This window comes from Eumetopias jubatus, unplaced genomic scaffold, assembly GCF_037043125.1.
Source record: "Eumetopias jubatus isolate StellerSeaLion01/CBP00866 unplaced genomic scaffold, mEumJub1_p1.0 scaffold_9, whole genome shotgun sequence".
In the NCBI taxonomy this organism is placed as follows: Eukaryota; Metazoa; Chordata; class Mammalia; order Carnivora; family Otariidae; genus Eumetopias; species Eumetopias jubatus.
Genome location: NW_028274815.1, coordinates 65908738 through 65923931, shown reverse-complemented (window position 1 = coordinate 65923931; position 15194 = coordinate 65908738). Strand labels below are relative to the sequence as shown.

Genomic DNA, 15194 nt, shown 5'->3' with positions numbered 1-15194 from the left:
ACTCAATATTTTGAATATCCTACCTGACCATGACACAGAACTCTTAGTATTCCATCACATACTTATTCAGACATTTGAAATCATCCAAAACCACTTCTCATGACATATTTTCCATACCTACAGGCATCTCAGTTCTACTTCATGCAAAATTTGGCTGGTCTTCTCTCTAGGTAAGAACATGCTAAGATTCCTAACTTTTAGAAGTCTAGCATTTGCCATTTACATATACCAAAGCAAGGGACACATCTTTAAATCAGTAGTATAAAATTACTATACTGTAGGTTTTCACCAGCGAGTCCAACCTTGAAATTACATCCTGCCTTTCTTGTTAAAAATCAGTCTCAAAGCATTTGTTATTTGGGAAATTAGTCTGACAGGATACTGTTCACACCTTCCTCAGTTCTTACTATAAAACTAGATCCCCAGAAAGGAATATATCTAGACATTAGCTTATGCCCTTAGATAGAACTGCCTAAACTGAGTTTTATACAAAATTATATTCTTGGATTTTATCAAGATTCAATATCAGAAATGATCATATGGAAAAAAGAAAGCAACGGTATAAATGTTTCAAGGACAAATCATCATAACAAAAACAGCATGATTTATTTCTGAGAGCTTCATACTTTAGATTTATTTATAAGTTAGTTATGCCAAAACCAGCTTGCCCAACCAATACACATAAAATGTTATATAAGCTCCCTCAACTGGTTGAGACATGGAACTACCAAAAAACATGTTCCATTAAGTTGACTGTATCATCCTCTTCAGAAATTTCTGTTACGCCAGCCTGAGATCGAAGGATGGACATGATGTCGTGAGATAACTTGTCAAAGCCATTCTGTAAACATATATTTGCCACTTCTTGCCAGTTTTCTAATGAGAAAAATGGATCATTTATCATAAGATGTTCAACTATACCTGAGGAAAAAAATTATAATATTATAGTATGGCACTTATTCTTATTTGAAAACTCATACTTAGCAATTCTTCCAAAATAGAAAGGGATATCATTTCAACTATTAAAGTTACTATTAAACTTGATCCATATAAGTTTAATCTGGAGTGTTTCAGCCAGTTCATGGTAAGTAATCAAGTGTTAGTTTCTTCCTCCCTTTCATTAACCTTTTCATGTCTCACTTCAACCCTCTACTATCTCTCACATTCCCACACTTCTACTCATCTCCCATCTCCTTCTTGGTTGAAGGCTACACGGAAGGGGTCTCAAAAAATGAAGAATGAGGGCTCAGCCTTATTCAGAGTCTCTAAGGTACCACTAGACACTATCACATAACTGGGGGCCTACAAGTCTAGTTTTCATGATCCTTCAAATTCTTTTATAAATTCCCTAGTTGTACTGACCCAAGGGCTTGAAAACCTCTTTGGCAAACCCTTCCTATCTCTGGATAGAGAGAGACCTCTTAATGATGGGACTTCTATAATAAATATTTTTCTAAAGGAAATAAAAGAATGATTTTGTTTATTAAAGAAAACTAATGATATTACTTATTTTTGAAAATCAATTATGGTGACCCTCTTTGGAATATATTTATTTAGGGAACTCATTTCTTAGCTATTACCTGCATTACTGATGATACTTAATGAAAGAGGATCTCTTTTTAAAATATTGTCAGCACTATTATTTTATTTCTACCATGATTATTTTTCTGTCAAATATTTTATTTGATATCTGTAATAATTTCAAAATTATCTTCCCAAATATGTTTTCATGTAATTTGCTTATTCATTCTTTAACCCCATATAACAATTTAAAATCAAGCTATCTACTCAAGTTCCTATATTAAATTAGAGAAAGGAAAGAAAAAAGTGAGATGTAATTAGTTATTCTTAATCCCACTCCAGAGTTACATTCAGAGTAAACATCATATGGAAGTGTCATTTACCTATGTGTTTGGTTTAAGAATAAAAATATAGAGAGATTATGTCTAAATAACATTTTAAATACATATAAAATTACTAAATATACACATCTGTTAATATATGTACAGTTTTTAGAGTAGTGTTTGCCAGTATAATTATTAAGATGTTCCCCTAAAGCTACATAAAGATTCTTTTTTGTAATTCCCTCAAGAAATACATACTATTGTCGACAGACTACCACTGACATGGTAAGCTTTACATTTATAAACTCCTAAAGTCAATTCCTGCCAAGAAGGAACTCTTAGGAAAAATTAGTTAACTCAGACATAATAATCTTGAACCTTTCCCTAAATAACCCACTACTTTCTCTTCTATAACATTTTACTATACTTACCTTTCCCACCTTTACTTATTTCTTGAAGTAGCTTAATGCCAACTTTTTCCATGTCTACAGAAAACAGATGAAGTATAACAAGACCGAAAGATAAAGATGGTGGTTTCCCGTTCCATTCTCTAGTGAGACACTGAATTAATTCAGTGTGAGGACATAACTTTATTAACTGCATCAGGTCATCTGAAAGCAAAAAATGAAAAAACTATGTCTCAACATCCTAATATGATACAGCAACTACAAACTGGGACCAGCTAATGTCTACACCTGCCAATCAACACTTCTTTTTCCAATCCTTCCAAAGTCCTCAATGAACTCAACAGTAATCTCTCCAATCAGGAAAAAAAAAAAAATCAATGCTCAGCATAGCAAAAAAATGAAAGAAAACTACTTAAAACACACACTACCTGAAAAACAAATTATCAAAGAACTGTGGTAGAATAGAAAGGACTAGACTGGCAATCAGGAAACCTGAGCTCTGATCACAGTTCCATCAATCACTTATTCTTTTGGATTTCAGTTTATGCACCTTAAAAGTGCTAGAATTGGTAGCTCCAATTTCTAAAGTTCCATCTAATAACTACATTATGTTTGTCTACATCCTGTTGCTCATATTTGGACCAGTTCCTAGTAAGTATAATTTCTTTCTTTCTGTGTCTTGCACAGAAAAAGGGTCTCAGCAATTTTTTCCCCTAAAAATATCAAGTATTTAGAAACTCAAACATGAAGACTTGAAGAAGCTATCAGCCAGTTCAAGTAGCTAGAGGTTGAGCCATATGAAGTTGCCTGTATTTGACCATTTTTGACTCCAAAAAAAGCAAATTCATATGGTTTAATATACTAGCTAACTATTGAGTTCATCTAGTACTGCAATCATGATTTACATTCTTAAATTTATTAACTTTGTGTTAACTTACTAAAGTTTTTCAAGTAAAAATATTCTTCTTGGGTCACAACAGAGGTAGTTTTCAGAATAATTTCTGAGAGCCTTTCAAGAACTACCATAAATGTAATTTGCACTTTGACAGGCACAAATTTCTGTACTGGGAACTTAAATCTATTAAATCATTGCATTTAATATTCAATATAAGTGAGATATTATTATTCTCATATTGATAGTGAGGAAACAGGCTTAGAGAAGTTAATTTTCCCAAAATTATACACATGATATAAAGTAGAACAGTTCATCTGAGCCCCCCACAGAGTCTATGACCTTCCAACCTATAGTAATGCTCCTCCAAAATAATAAATAAATGTGTGTGCACTGTATGTATGTATGTATGTATGTATACACACAGGCATGCACACACACACATAAATATATAGAGAGAAATGGTAAAAGAAGAAACAAGGAATAACAGAATATAATTCTATTATCAATAAAGTCAAACAATTTTTTAAAAATTTCCCTAGAGAACAGGTAGAAGTTTATGATTTGGGTCACTTAAATTGGCCTCCACTAAGGTGAAGCTATTTTTATAGCACCCCCAGCCTCCAACATTTCATAACTCACACATCTTACTCTGCTTCATTCAATCAGGTATTCAAATCGCCTTCTCCCTGAATTGATTAATTAACCAATATTTACTCAACTATATGCAAGATATGGTCTCTGCCTGATTAGAAAGAACACAAATTCAAATCTCATGACCTTTCCCCTCTGCTTACCACATTTTGGAATCCATTTCGTTATTCCTTGGTTTGACATATTATTAATCATTTTTTTATCTCATGGATGTTCTGTTTTAATAAGATTATAAAGGCCTATATACCAAGTATGATATCTGTTTAACACAAATATCTAGAGCACTGGTTCTCAAAATATGGTCTAGGGTCTACAAAGTCAAAACTATTTTCATAAAAATACTAAGTTGTTATTGTTATTTTAAATGAATAAATATTTTTAAATTTTCTGCTTTAATGTCTAATAGGATAAATATCAATAGACATAACCCATGTAAGTAAAAGCCCTTTGGGATGTTCAGTGCTTTTTAAAAATGTAAAAGAGACCTGAGACCACAAAGTTTGAAAGCCTCACATCCAGAATAACCCAATTTCCAGATAGGTATATTCACTTGTTTAATGATAATGGGAAGGTGAACAAACAAATTATTTCAGGCTTTATTCTAAAAATTATTAGGGGGAAGAAATAATTTTTACTTTTATTTATTTTTATTTTTTTTAAAAGATTTTATTTATTTATTTATTTATTTGAGAGAGAGACACAACGAGAGAGGAAACACAAGCAGGGGGAGTGGGAGAGGGAGAAGCAGACTTCCCACCGAGCAGGGAGCCTGATGTGGAGCTCAATCCCAGGACCCCGGGATCATGACCTGAGCTGAAGGCTGACACTTAACAACTGAGCCACCCACCCCAGGTGCCCCTAATTTTTGCTTTTAAAACATGCTCTTTTAGTCACACTTATGCTTTTGGAACAAATTTCTTAGAACTTTTCTGTTTTTGTTTGGTTTTGGTTTGGGTTTTTTAATTTGTAAGTGTGTAACTGATAGTCTAAATCTAAGAGAGAACATTTTTTTCTGAAACCAGAAAGTCTTAACAAAATGAATCTGTCCCCCAAGGCCAATATGATACCATGGAAAGCTGTGGTTGTTTCTCATTAAAAAGTAAAATAAGGAAAGTAATTTTTCAAACAATGTTTCCATTTTGTAAGCTTAATTTTTCTTGTTATTATTTTCATCTTATGATGTGCTAAATAAATTCTGAGGATAAACATCAAGGCTCTAATTACATAAGAGTGTTATTACTTTGTAAATTATTACAATATATATCTAATTATTTTAGATTGTAATGTACTACTAGAAGAACAGAACAATATAATAGTGAGTCAATCATATTTCTATGCACTTATGCAAGGCAAATTTTGCAAGCAAAACAGAAACTTAACATTTCAGTCAATAAAAATTCTAAGTGTAATTAAACCTATATTCCTTCCATGTCTAAACTGACTAAAATAATCTCTTATCTATGGAAAAATAATACTTAAAACAGAAACTGAATCTGTATACTTAGATAGTAAAAATGAAATACGTAATTCATTCAACAAATATTAATTGAGTAGTACCTACTATACCAGATTCTGTTTTGTTGCTATGTGTGTGTAGGTAAATTACTTATCTCTTTGAGCCTTAGCTTCTCTGTGGAAACACAGTTTTTTTTAATCTATAAAATAGGGATAATAACAAAACCTGCTTTATAGTTAACATAAGGATTAAGTAAGATCATGCATGTAAAAAGCCAAACTATAGTATCAAGTGTGCTGTTACATAACAAATAAAAAAATTCAAGTTATTGTCTGAAAATGATCAGATTCAATAGCCATCAATGATCCTCTTTCCTGGAAAAATATGCCCTAAAAGTGCTATGTTTTATTTCATTTGCAACTTCTTAGAATTGGGGGTACAAAGCCTGCAAATCAGAATTGAGACATAGGCCTAGAATGTGGGAGATGTCAGGATGCCTATATATTTAGGTTACTCATGAACTAGGCTCAAAATAAGGGATCAGCTCATTCAATAAGGTTACCCTAAGGTTGACAGTGCTCTCAGATCATTGCCCAAATGCAACCTAGGTGTTTCAAAATTTTGAAATGAACATTATTTTACTAATTCTTCATTTCTAATGCTTATTATCATAGTCTAGAACATTTATGTAACAAATAAGTTCAGCTATTTAAAAAATAAATCCTTTAAATAGCATGGTCTAAAATATCTGCAAAATAAACTGTGTCCTTCAGAGGGAGACAAGCAGTGACACCCAAACATCCACCTTCTCCAAGGCTGTGAGACCCTCTGTCCCAGGACAGCCCCAAGCTCAGTCCCCAGTGCCTTTGCCAGACATGCGAGACAAACAAGATCTCCTCAGGAACAACTGGCCTTAAGGCAAAGACCACCCTGATAGGGCTGGCCACGGCTACCCAGGACCCTCAATCAGCACCACAGACTGGATGAACTTCACTCTCTTGTTTCACTGTTCCCTCTGTGCAAGCCTTGGCTCATTTCCCTCTCTGGGCCTCAGTATCTCAACTTGTATGATGGGCCTAACAGTGCCTACCTGATGGAACTGTTGTGCGGATTGGCCGGAAGGATGTGAGGATACTCCACCCAGAGTCTGGCACAAAGTAGGTACCCAATAAAAATTAGATAGGTTTTACTAAAAACAAACAGACAAACCTACTTACCAGTGTATGCAGAAGAGACTTTATAATGTAAATCCAAAATATTGCCTACTATCATGGGTGATCTTACAATTAAAGTCTAGAAGTCAAATGTATACAATTAAGTAGACTGTTTCACTCACCGTAAGTAAAGTCCTTGAATTGTTGTATGTATTCCATGGCCCCATGAATCTGACCCTGTTGACATAGGCAAAGAAGAGCTTTCTTGGGCAGGCCACAGTCACTGTAGATCATCTGAGCTAAAGCCAGGCACTTGGCCTTGTTGTAAGTATCCTGTTCCCCAAAATCACAAATCACATCCCCCAACTCTTCAGAAAATGTGAGCCTAGAGCAAGCAGATCAATAGGTATACTTTAGAGAGTTCTTGATGAGTGGATGAGATTCAAATATTTAAAAATTCAGCACAGTGGAACTGGATTTTCTATGGTCTATAAGAATTCCAAGTTAATAGGCAATTGATATAGAAGAAATTAAACATATCTAAGATTTAACACCAACAAGAACAAAAACAATCAGCATGTATTCTTTTGGGGGAAGACATTTTAGCAAAACTGAGCTCAAGTTTTTAAAAAATCTACAAACACGGTTAAAACTCTCCTAAAAAGATTGGCGGGATTTAAAATGACAAGGTAAACAAAACTTCTCTTATAATTGGGAATCTCAATGTTCTCAGCAGTTATCTAGATTCTAAACCCTACTGAATGTAAGAATTCATTAAATGTTGGTTAACGACAGTGACAACAAATTTTAGCTCAAAATTAGTAAGAGATCTTGCAAGTGTTTGCAAGAAACGTGTGACACCAGTGTTATTTTTTTAAATTGATATAGATATATATACAAAACAACAGGGGGAAAAAAGGATATAAGATGTCCCTACTAGGAGAGACTGAAGAAGTAGTTCTTTTGAGATGGCTCACTTGAATAGGTTTCACTTGTCATCACATTTTATTTTTTTATTTTTTTACTTGTCATCACATTTTAATGCGCCATCTTCAAACAAAATTGAAGCGAACCATCTGCACTAGCCCATTACCTCCACCTAGAAACGATCAGCATAAGCCAAAATACATTTGGGTGTGATTAAAGATATTACTTCTAATCACTGGTGGTATGGAAATTTTATTTTAGTTATATTTTTAATAGCTACAGAATGTTGGTGCCTGGAAATCCAGAAACCCCTACAAAATGTCTGTTTACTGAAAATTCAGGAAATAAAGCCTACTGTGTTTATTGGAGTGGCCAGAGAGAGGTGGGTCTAAAATCAAAAGGCAGCTTCTGATTATAAATCAATTATTTACTAAGGAATTACCTGACTTCTACATTTTAGTACCAAAATACAGGTTTTGGTAGCTACAGTCACAGTGTTTTCTAAGGCTGAACAAGGAATTATTTCAGTCTTTATAGTGACTGTATTCCCAGAGCAAGATGATACCAGTATTTTCTTTTAAAGATTTTTTATTTATTTATTCATGAGAGACAGAGAGAGAGGCAGAGAGAGAGAAAGGCAGAGGCAGAAGCAGGCTCCCAAGGAGCAGGGAGCCCGATGCGGGACTCGATCCCAGGACTCCAGGATCATGACCTGAGCCGAAGGCAGACGCCCAACCATCTGAGCCACCCAGGCGCCCGATAATACCAGTATTTTAGTTATTACTTCTCTTATTAATACCATAGTTTTATTTTTTTAAGAAGTCACCACCATTATGTGTTCCACCTGAAAGAAGGCCAGAGCTGAGGACTGAGGTTGCTGTGTCTCTGTTTGTCACTTTCCAAAAGGACGATGAGGAAAGAAGAGTATGATTAAAAAGAAAAAATTTTAAAAATAAATAAAAAGAAAAAGAAAAATTATTGAAAGGGGGGAAATGGGCCAAGCCCCAAAAGAATGGAATTGACCCTGAAGGAAAAAAGGGGAAAGATAAACAGGGATTCTAACCCTGGGGGAAAGAGACATAATCAAGCACCCTACACCTGGCTGGAAATGAGCCTGGGCACCTCTGCCCACATTTCCCCCGCCCCCAATCACCTCATCCTACCTTCTTTCTGTTTCCCAAAAGTCCCCTTCTTGGTTTGACCACCCCTACTTCCAATTCTAAGAAGACTTTCAGGGACTTCTGAAAGTTGATCTCCAGCCTGACTCTGGAGAATACAAATGACTAATAAAAGAAAATATGCTTAACTCCACTAGTAAACTAAGGCATATTTGATTATAAACCAGATTGTAGACATTTAAGTCAAAATAAAGGTAATATATAATCACTAAATCTATGCATATTTACTTACTGTTATTTTGTAGGGTTCAGTTTGTAAAGTTAATATGTCAGAGGATATTTTTCCTCTTCTAGGAGCAGTGTCTGCAATTTAGAGACCTAATGCTAGTAAAGCATCATTTCTTAAGTTTAGGCTTTATGTGTCAAGTGATCAGACTTTCCTCAGGTAAGAATGACTAAGAGAGTCAAGATTAGTCTATAACCCAGGCTGTTTTAGGGCTGGCTCTGTACAGGGCTTCAGGGAAAGAACTGTAGAACTTTTTAAGGTAGCCATGTAGTAGAGGCCAGGTCATCGGAGTCAGAGACCAGAGGACAGAGGCTAAGAATAAAGAATGTGAATTACCTTCAGTATTCTGTTAGACCATCTCAGGATCCTTCAAAGTGGTGGTATTGTCCAAATTTATGCAGTCAAGGAATTGCATAAGAACTTAAATTCTGACAACTAAGAGGTAGAATCAGCCAAGAATCATCAGTATATGTAGGGAAATTAATCTTGTCTGAAGTGTCTCTGCATTGATAACAGGTGTTAATGAACATGCACTTTCTAATGGTGTTCTCACATCTGAACCATTTCCAGGGCTCCCTGACAAGTACATTTTGTGGAGGGTGTAGGTGTGACCAGGCAGAAAAAGAAAGAGGCAAAGCAGGGAGAGCAAGGTATATGTATGAAGAAGTTTCCTAAAACATAATTAACTATTATGTGAACAATAAGTGAAGCTGTAACAAGAGGGGTGGGAAAGAGATACTCTGCACTGGTAAACAATAGTGCCATCAATCCAGGACAGACTGGGACTACCCAGTGTCGTGCAGGGGAAATGGTGAATTTGGAACGGGCAGCAGTAGGCAGTAGTACACAAACTGACTACTCTATAATATGTATCCTATGTCAATATACATCCAGAGCCAAGAAAGCACAGCCCTTAGGCTGCAAAATAAGCAGGCCATGGCAACAAGACAGATGACGGGAAGGCCTTTCCTCACTCTGCCTTCCAATACTCAGAGCCCAACATATGTCCGCATAGACCCAGCAAGAACAGCTTGATCTTCGTAAGCAGGCACACACTGTTTTAGTCCTCTTTACTGGACCAGTGACTCTTCCCCAGCTGACTGCTAACGGCTCCCAATCTCTCCTTCCCCAAAGAATTGCCCTCAGCTGACTGGAGCTGCCTCATCCAGAAAATCATGCCTATCTTTCAACCCCCAGTAGTCTAGAGCAGATGACTGACTAATAAAGAATACAAAAGGCCAGTCTTATAATTCAAAAAGAAACAACTCTGGTACAGTTTATGCTCCGTAGTCCTCTCCCTGTAATGCTAGCTAACACTAGACTTTACCTGAGTTCACATTCCTGCTCGGCTGTTTGCCCTTCTCCATCCCATCTCACTTCTTCCCTTACAATATTACTCGAGGAGGAGTCTATCAGTAAATGACATGCACTCAGGTGCAACTACCATGCTCTCTTTATGGGAAGAGGGAAATGGAGTGCCAAACATATTCCTCTCTTCCGTGTTAGGTAACAATAACCTTACCTTCTCATGATAATCAAAGTCGACCAGGATTCACAGAACCTCAAGTTGCAGGAGTGGAAAGCACAGACTCCCTGTGATGGTTAATTGTATGTGTCATCCTGACTGGCTCATAGAGCACCCAGATATTTAGTCAAATATTATTCTGGGAGTCCATGAGGATGTACTTGAAAGAGAGTGGATTGGTAGACTGAATAAAGCAGATTTTTGTGAATGTGGATGGCTCTCATCTAATCAGTTGAAGGCCTGAATGGTACAAAAAGGCTGACCCTCTTCCAAATAAGGGGGAACTCCTCCTGCTTGACTGCTTAGCTGGGACATCAGTCTTTTCCTACTTTTGGACTCAAACAGAAAACATTGGCTTTTCTCAAGTCTTGAGCAGCCTGAAACTCACACCACTGAGAGCTCTCTTGCTTGCTGGTCTCTAGCTTGCTGAGTGCAGATCTTGGGACTTACCAGCCTCCATAATCACATGAGCCAATTTCTTTCTTTATATATATATATATTATATACACATACATATATACATATACACACATAATTTGATATATGGAAATATATGTATATTTGTATTATATATATTAAAATAATATATTAAATATATTATTGATTCTATTTCTCTAGAGAAGCCTAATTAATATACTCCCCATGTAGGCTACTAGGAATGATACCTGAGCAGAGACACTCTTTTATCTCCCAGACCCAAGTATTCTACCTACTGGGGATACACCATGTAATTGTCACTGGTTTAAAGAGTGCATTTCATCCTGAAGGATGTTACTCCATCTTCAAAGGATGGAGTGACAAGCTGGCATCACCTGGACACAACCTGAACCATCCATGAGCCAAGTTTGGGTTTTTTCTTCCTTGTCTGCTGGTCTTAGGTCACCCCACCCGTGCATGAGGCCATAGGTGTGACATTACTGTGGAAGTAGTGTCAGTCAGTTGGTGGTAGTTGACATGGGTTCTGGGCCACCTATTTCTGAAGCTAACCTGTATTCTCTGGATCTGCTTGAGCATGATCTTGATTTTATCTGATTTTAGATGGACTCTCTGAGCCCACTTGACCTCATGACTTGGTAAGCCTGTCAGAATCCAGTTCATGATAAGCAGCTCTCTAGTTTAACAGTCATTGGTGTTCCCTGGATAGACACTCCAACTTTAATAAGACCCAGTAGGTGTTTTTTAATAGTATATAGTTGCTTGTTACAGGTGGCAGATAATCTACTGGGATAGCTCTTGGTAGTCCCAAGCCAAATGAAAACTGTTAATGGGTATCAATAATCATGGTTTGATAAAGGCATGGCAACCACAGTCATCCTACCAGACAAGCCATCAAGACCAACAGAAGTGTAAGAGTGAGAATATAAAATGGATACAGAAGAAAGATGAGTAATAATTAATATGGAAGAATCTCAAAATAACTATAAGTGAAAGAGCCAGACCAAGAAGAAAAAATAATATATAATATATAATTCCATTTTTATAAAATTCTAGAAAACAAAACCTCATCTATTATGACAGGAAGTAGATGAGTGGTTACTGGAGATGGAATGGGGGTTGAATGAGGTTGATTATCTCAGCTGTGGTGATGATTTCATGGGTGTATACATATGTCAAAACTTGTCAAACTGTACACTACAAATACGTGTGGTTTATTATATGTCAATTATATCTCCACAATGCTGTTTTCCAAAAACTCATCAAATTGTACATTTGAAATATGTATCGCTTATTGTATATAAATTATATCTCAATAAAGTTTTAAAAAACAAGTAACAGCCATAGGATCCATTGTCGTGACAAGGGCTGTCCCACTAACCCTCCTCTTGTAAGATCCCCCCAGAATTATACCCACAAAATCCTGGACTAGACGGAGTGAAATTAAGGTGAAAAGCAAATACATAGGTGTTGTGCAAATGGTTGACTATAATAGATGCTGTTTTAATGTCCTGCCCAGATCCTCCTTCCCCAGCTGCTCTGGGTATTGGCTGCCAATGGCTTACAGGTCCCCTTCTTCTACATCCAATTGCCCTTCGCTGGTGGGAGCCACCATGCCTAGGAAGTTATGCCCATCCAGGCAGCCCATAGCCCTATTAGAATCTAACAGAGAGGTACAAAAGGCTGGCCCCTTGCCTCAAGGGGGACAGCTCTGTGGTGTGGTTTATGCTCCAGAGCCTCTATAAGGTTAGAACTTGCCTGAGATTACATCCTTTCTTGGCTTCCCAAACACACACACGCTCTTTTCTATTCTGTTTCACTCACTCCCGTATATGGTTTTCTGGAGAAGCCCTCCCTCTATCAATCATGTACACTCAAATTCCTGTCTGAGGCTTTGGTTCTAGGGAATCTAACCTAAGGGGGCTCTAGTACAAATCTCCCAATCTGTATTGAAACCTAACTCCAAGAAGCCATCTCCTGTCTATCCTTAATGGTTTGTATGTTCTAAATGTTACCTTGGTCCACATCCATCCTGCTTATAAGTTTTCTCCTAGATTTATTCTTTACATGCACCCATAACTTATCTGGATCCAGGTTCCTGCCTTATCCCTCTGAGTAGCAATGATACTGGTTAATCCTTTTCTACCCTTACCAATCAACTTCTATCCACCATTAAGTGGTTATGAATCATCCATGAACTGCCATTACTCAACTCTTGATCTGGGCTCATTGTGACTAGGCCCCATTACTGCATGAATGCTTAGTAAATCTTTTTGACCAATTAATTTCAATAGAGACTGGAGATAAATGTTCAAATAATGTACTAATAAAAAACTACTGAAATCTTGAGAATAAACAACTTTATTAACCAACTATCAAAATTAAGTTAAAAGCTTTACTTTGCTTACCTTTCCTGGGTGACCCAATTGATAACTAAATCTAAACGTTTTTCAGATAATCCACATTTGATTCCTTCCAGGGTTAGTTCTGCATCAATAGGACGTCTACATGCATGACTTGTGCTAAAGATGGTCTCAAAAAATAAGAGTAATGGAAAAGGCTTGCCTCTAATCTTTCCAACAGCTATAGAGAGAAGAAAAGTTTTTGAGTTGAACACTTTAAGTAATTAATAGTTTGGTTTTTCTTACTTCATATTATTTTCATCTTTGCATCTTCAAAAATTTCAATCTAGGGGCACCTGGGTGGCTCAGTCATTTAAGCAGCTGCCTACGGCTCAGGTCATGATCCCAGGGTCTTGGGATCGAGTCCCGCATCGGGCTCCCTGTTCAGCGAAGAGCCTGCTTCTCCCTCTCCCTCTGCCTGCCGCTCTGCTTACTTGTGCTCTCTCTCTATCCCTGTTAAATAAATAAATAATAATCTTTAAAAATTAAAAAAAATTTTTTTAATTTCAATCCAAAATTACATACTTATAATTTTTAACTAATGTTTATGGATTAAACATTACATTTTGGACAATGACTAAACAATATCACATGTTATGTGAAAACAGAGGCAGACACTGGAGTGATATGTCTACAAGCCAAAGAATGCCAAAAATTGCTGACAGCCAGCCAGAAGCTAGGAGAGAAATATGGAATGTAATCTCCCTCAGAGCCTTCACGTGGAAATTTTAAAAGCTGAAAGAATATACCACCAGCAGACCTGCACTATAAAAAATGTTAAAGGTAGTCTTTCAAGCAATAGGAAAATAATACCAGATGGAAATATGAATCTACATGAATAAATGAAAACCAGAAATGGAATATGCTATGAATATAAGTATTTAGAAGTATACTGTTTTTATATAATACATCAAGCGGTATAAAATCACCTGAGGGTAGAATGTGATAAGTTAAAGATATAATCTACAAACACTAAAACAACAACGAAAATAAGACAACAATTATAGCTCATAATCAGCAAAGGAGAAAAATGGAATCATGAAAAAATTCAACTAATCCAAAAAGAAGGCAGAAAAAGAGGGGGAAAATAGTAAAAAGAAGAGGTAAGAAAAATAGAAAACGAAACTCAACCATATCAACAATCACATTAAATGTAAGTGACCTAAACACTCCAATTGAAAGGCAAAGATTGTCAGAGTGAATAAAAAAGTAGGATGTCAAATAAATAAAATCTTTAAAAAAAAGTAGAATCCAAGTATATGTTTCCTAGAAGACACTGACTTTATTTTTTATTTTTTTATTTTTTTTAATTATTTTTTATTTTTTAATTTCAAGTTTTTATTTAAATTCTAGTTAGTTAACATATACGGTAAAATTGGTTTCAGGTATAGAATTTAGTGATTAATCACATATAATAACACCCAGTGCTCATCACAATAAGTGTCCTCCTTAATACCCATCACCCATTTAGCCCATGCCCCCTGCCTACCTCCCCTCCATCAACCCCCAGTTTGTTCTCTATAGTTAAGAGTCTCTTATGGTTTGCTTCCCTCTCGTTTTTTTTTTTCCCTTTCCCCTATGTTTATCTGTTTTGTTTCTTAAATTCTACATGAGTGAAATCATATGGTATTTGTCTTTCTCTGACTGACTTATCTCACTTAGCATAATACACTCTAGCTCTATCCATGTCATTGCAAATAGCAAGATTTCATTCTTTTTGATGGCTGAGTAATATTCCATTGTGTGTGTGTGTGTGTGTGTGTGTGTGTGTGTGTGTGTGTGTGTGTAGAGATATATAGATATAGATATACATATACGTTTATATATACACACATATATAGATAGATGTAGATATTTTCTTTATCCATTCATCAGTCGATGGACACTTGGGCTCTTTCCATAGTTCGGCTATTGTTGATAATGCTGCTATAAACATTGGACGTAGGGGTGTATGTAAAAGACAGTGACTTTAAATACAAACACACAAATAGATCAAAAGTAAGAATATGTGAAAAGATATACAATGCTAATACTAATAAAAAGAAAAATGGAGTCACGCTTCTAATTTCAAAGCTTACTACAAAGCTACAGTAA

At 36.1% G+C, this 15194-nt stretch overlaps 1 protein-coding gene across 3 annotated transcripts in view; it reads right to left on the bottom strand.

Annotated features, from left to right (window-relative positions):
• Positions 1-572: 572 nt before the first annotated feature.
• The window catches only part of CLHC1 (clathrin heavy chain linker domain containing 1), a 37138-nt gene continuing 22516 nt past the window's right edge, over positions 573-15194 (bottom strand). Inside the window, exons 9-12 of one of the 3 annotated variants that reach the window (XM_028104059.2) lie at positions 13107-13281; positions 6590-6792; positions 2276-2455; positions 573-876 (exon numbers count right to left, since the gene is read on the bottom strand). In XM_028104059.2, coding sequence (XP_027959860.1) covers positions 725-876; positions 2276-2455; positions 6590-6792; positions 13107-13281 — 710 coding nt within the window. In that variant the 3' untranslated portion in view covers positions 573-724. Of the gene's footprint in view, positions 922-2275; positions 2456-6589; positions 6793-13106; positions 13282-15194 lie in introns of all 3 variants that reach the window. The other 2 variants (XM_028104058.2, XM_028104060.2) reach the window with 2 other exon arrangements.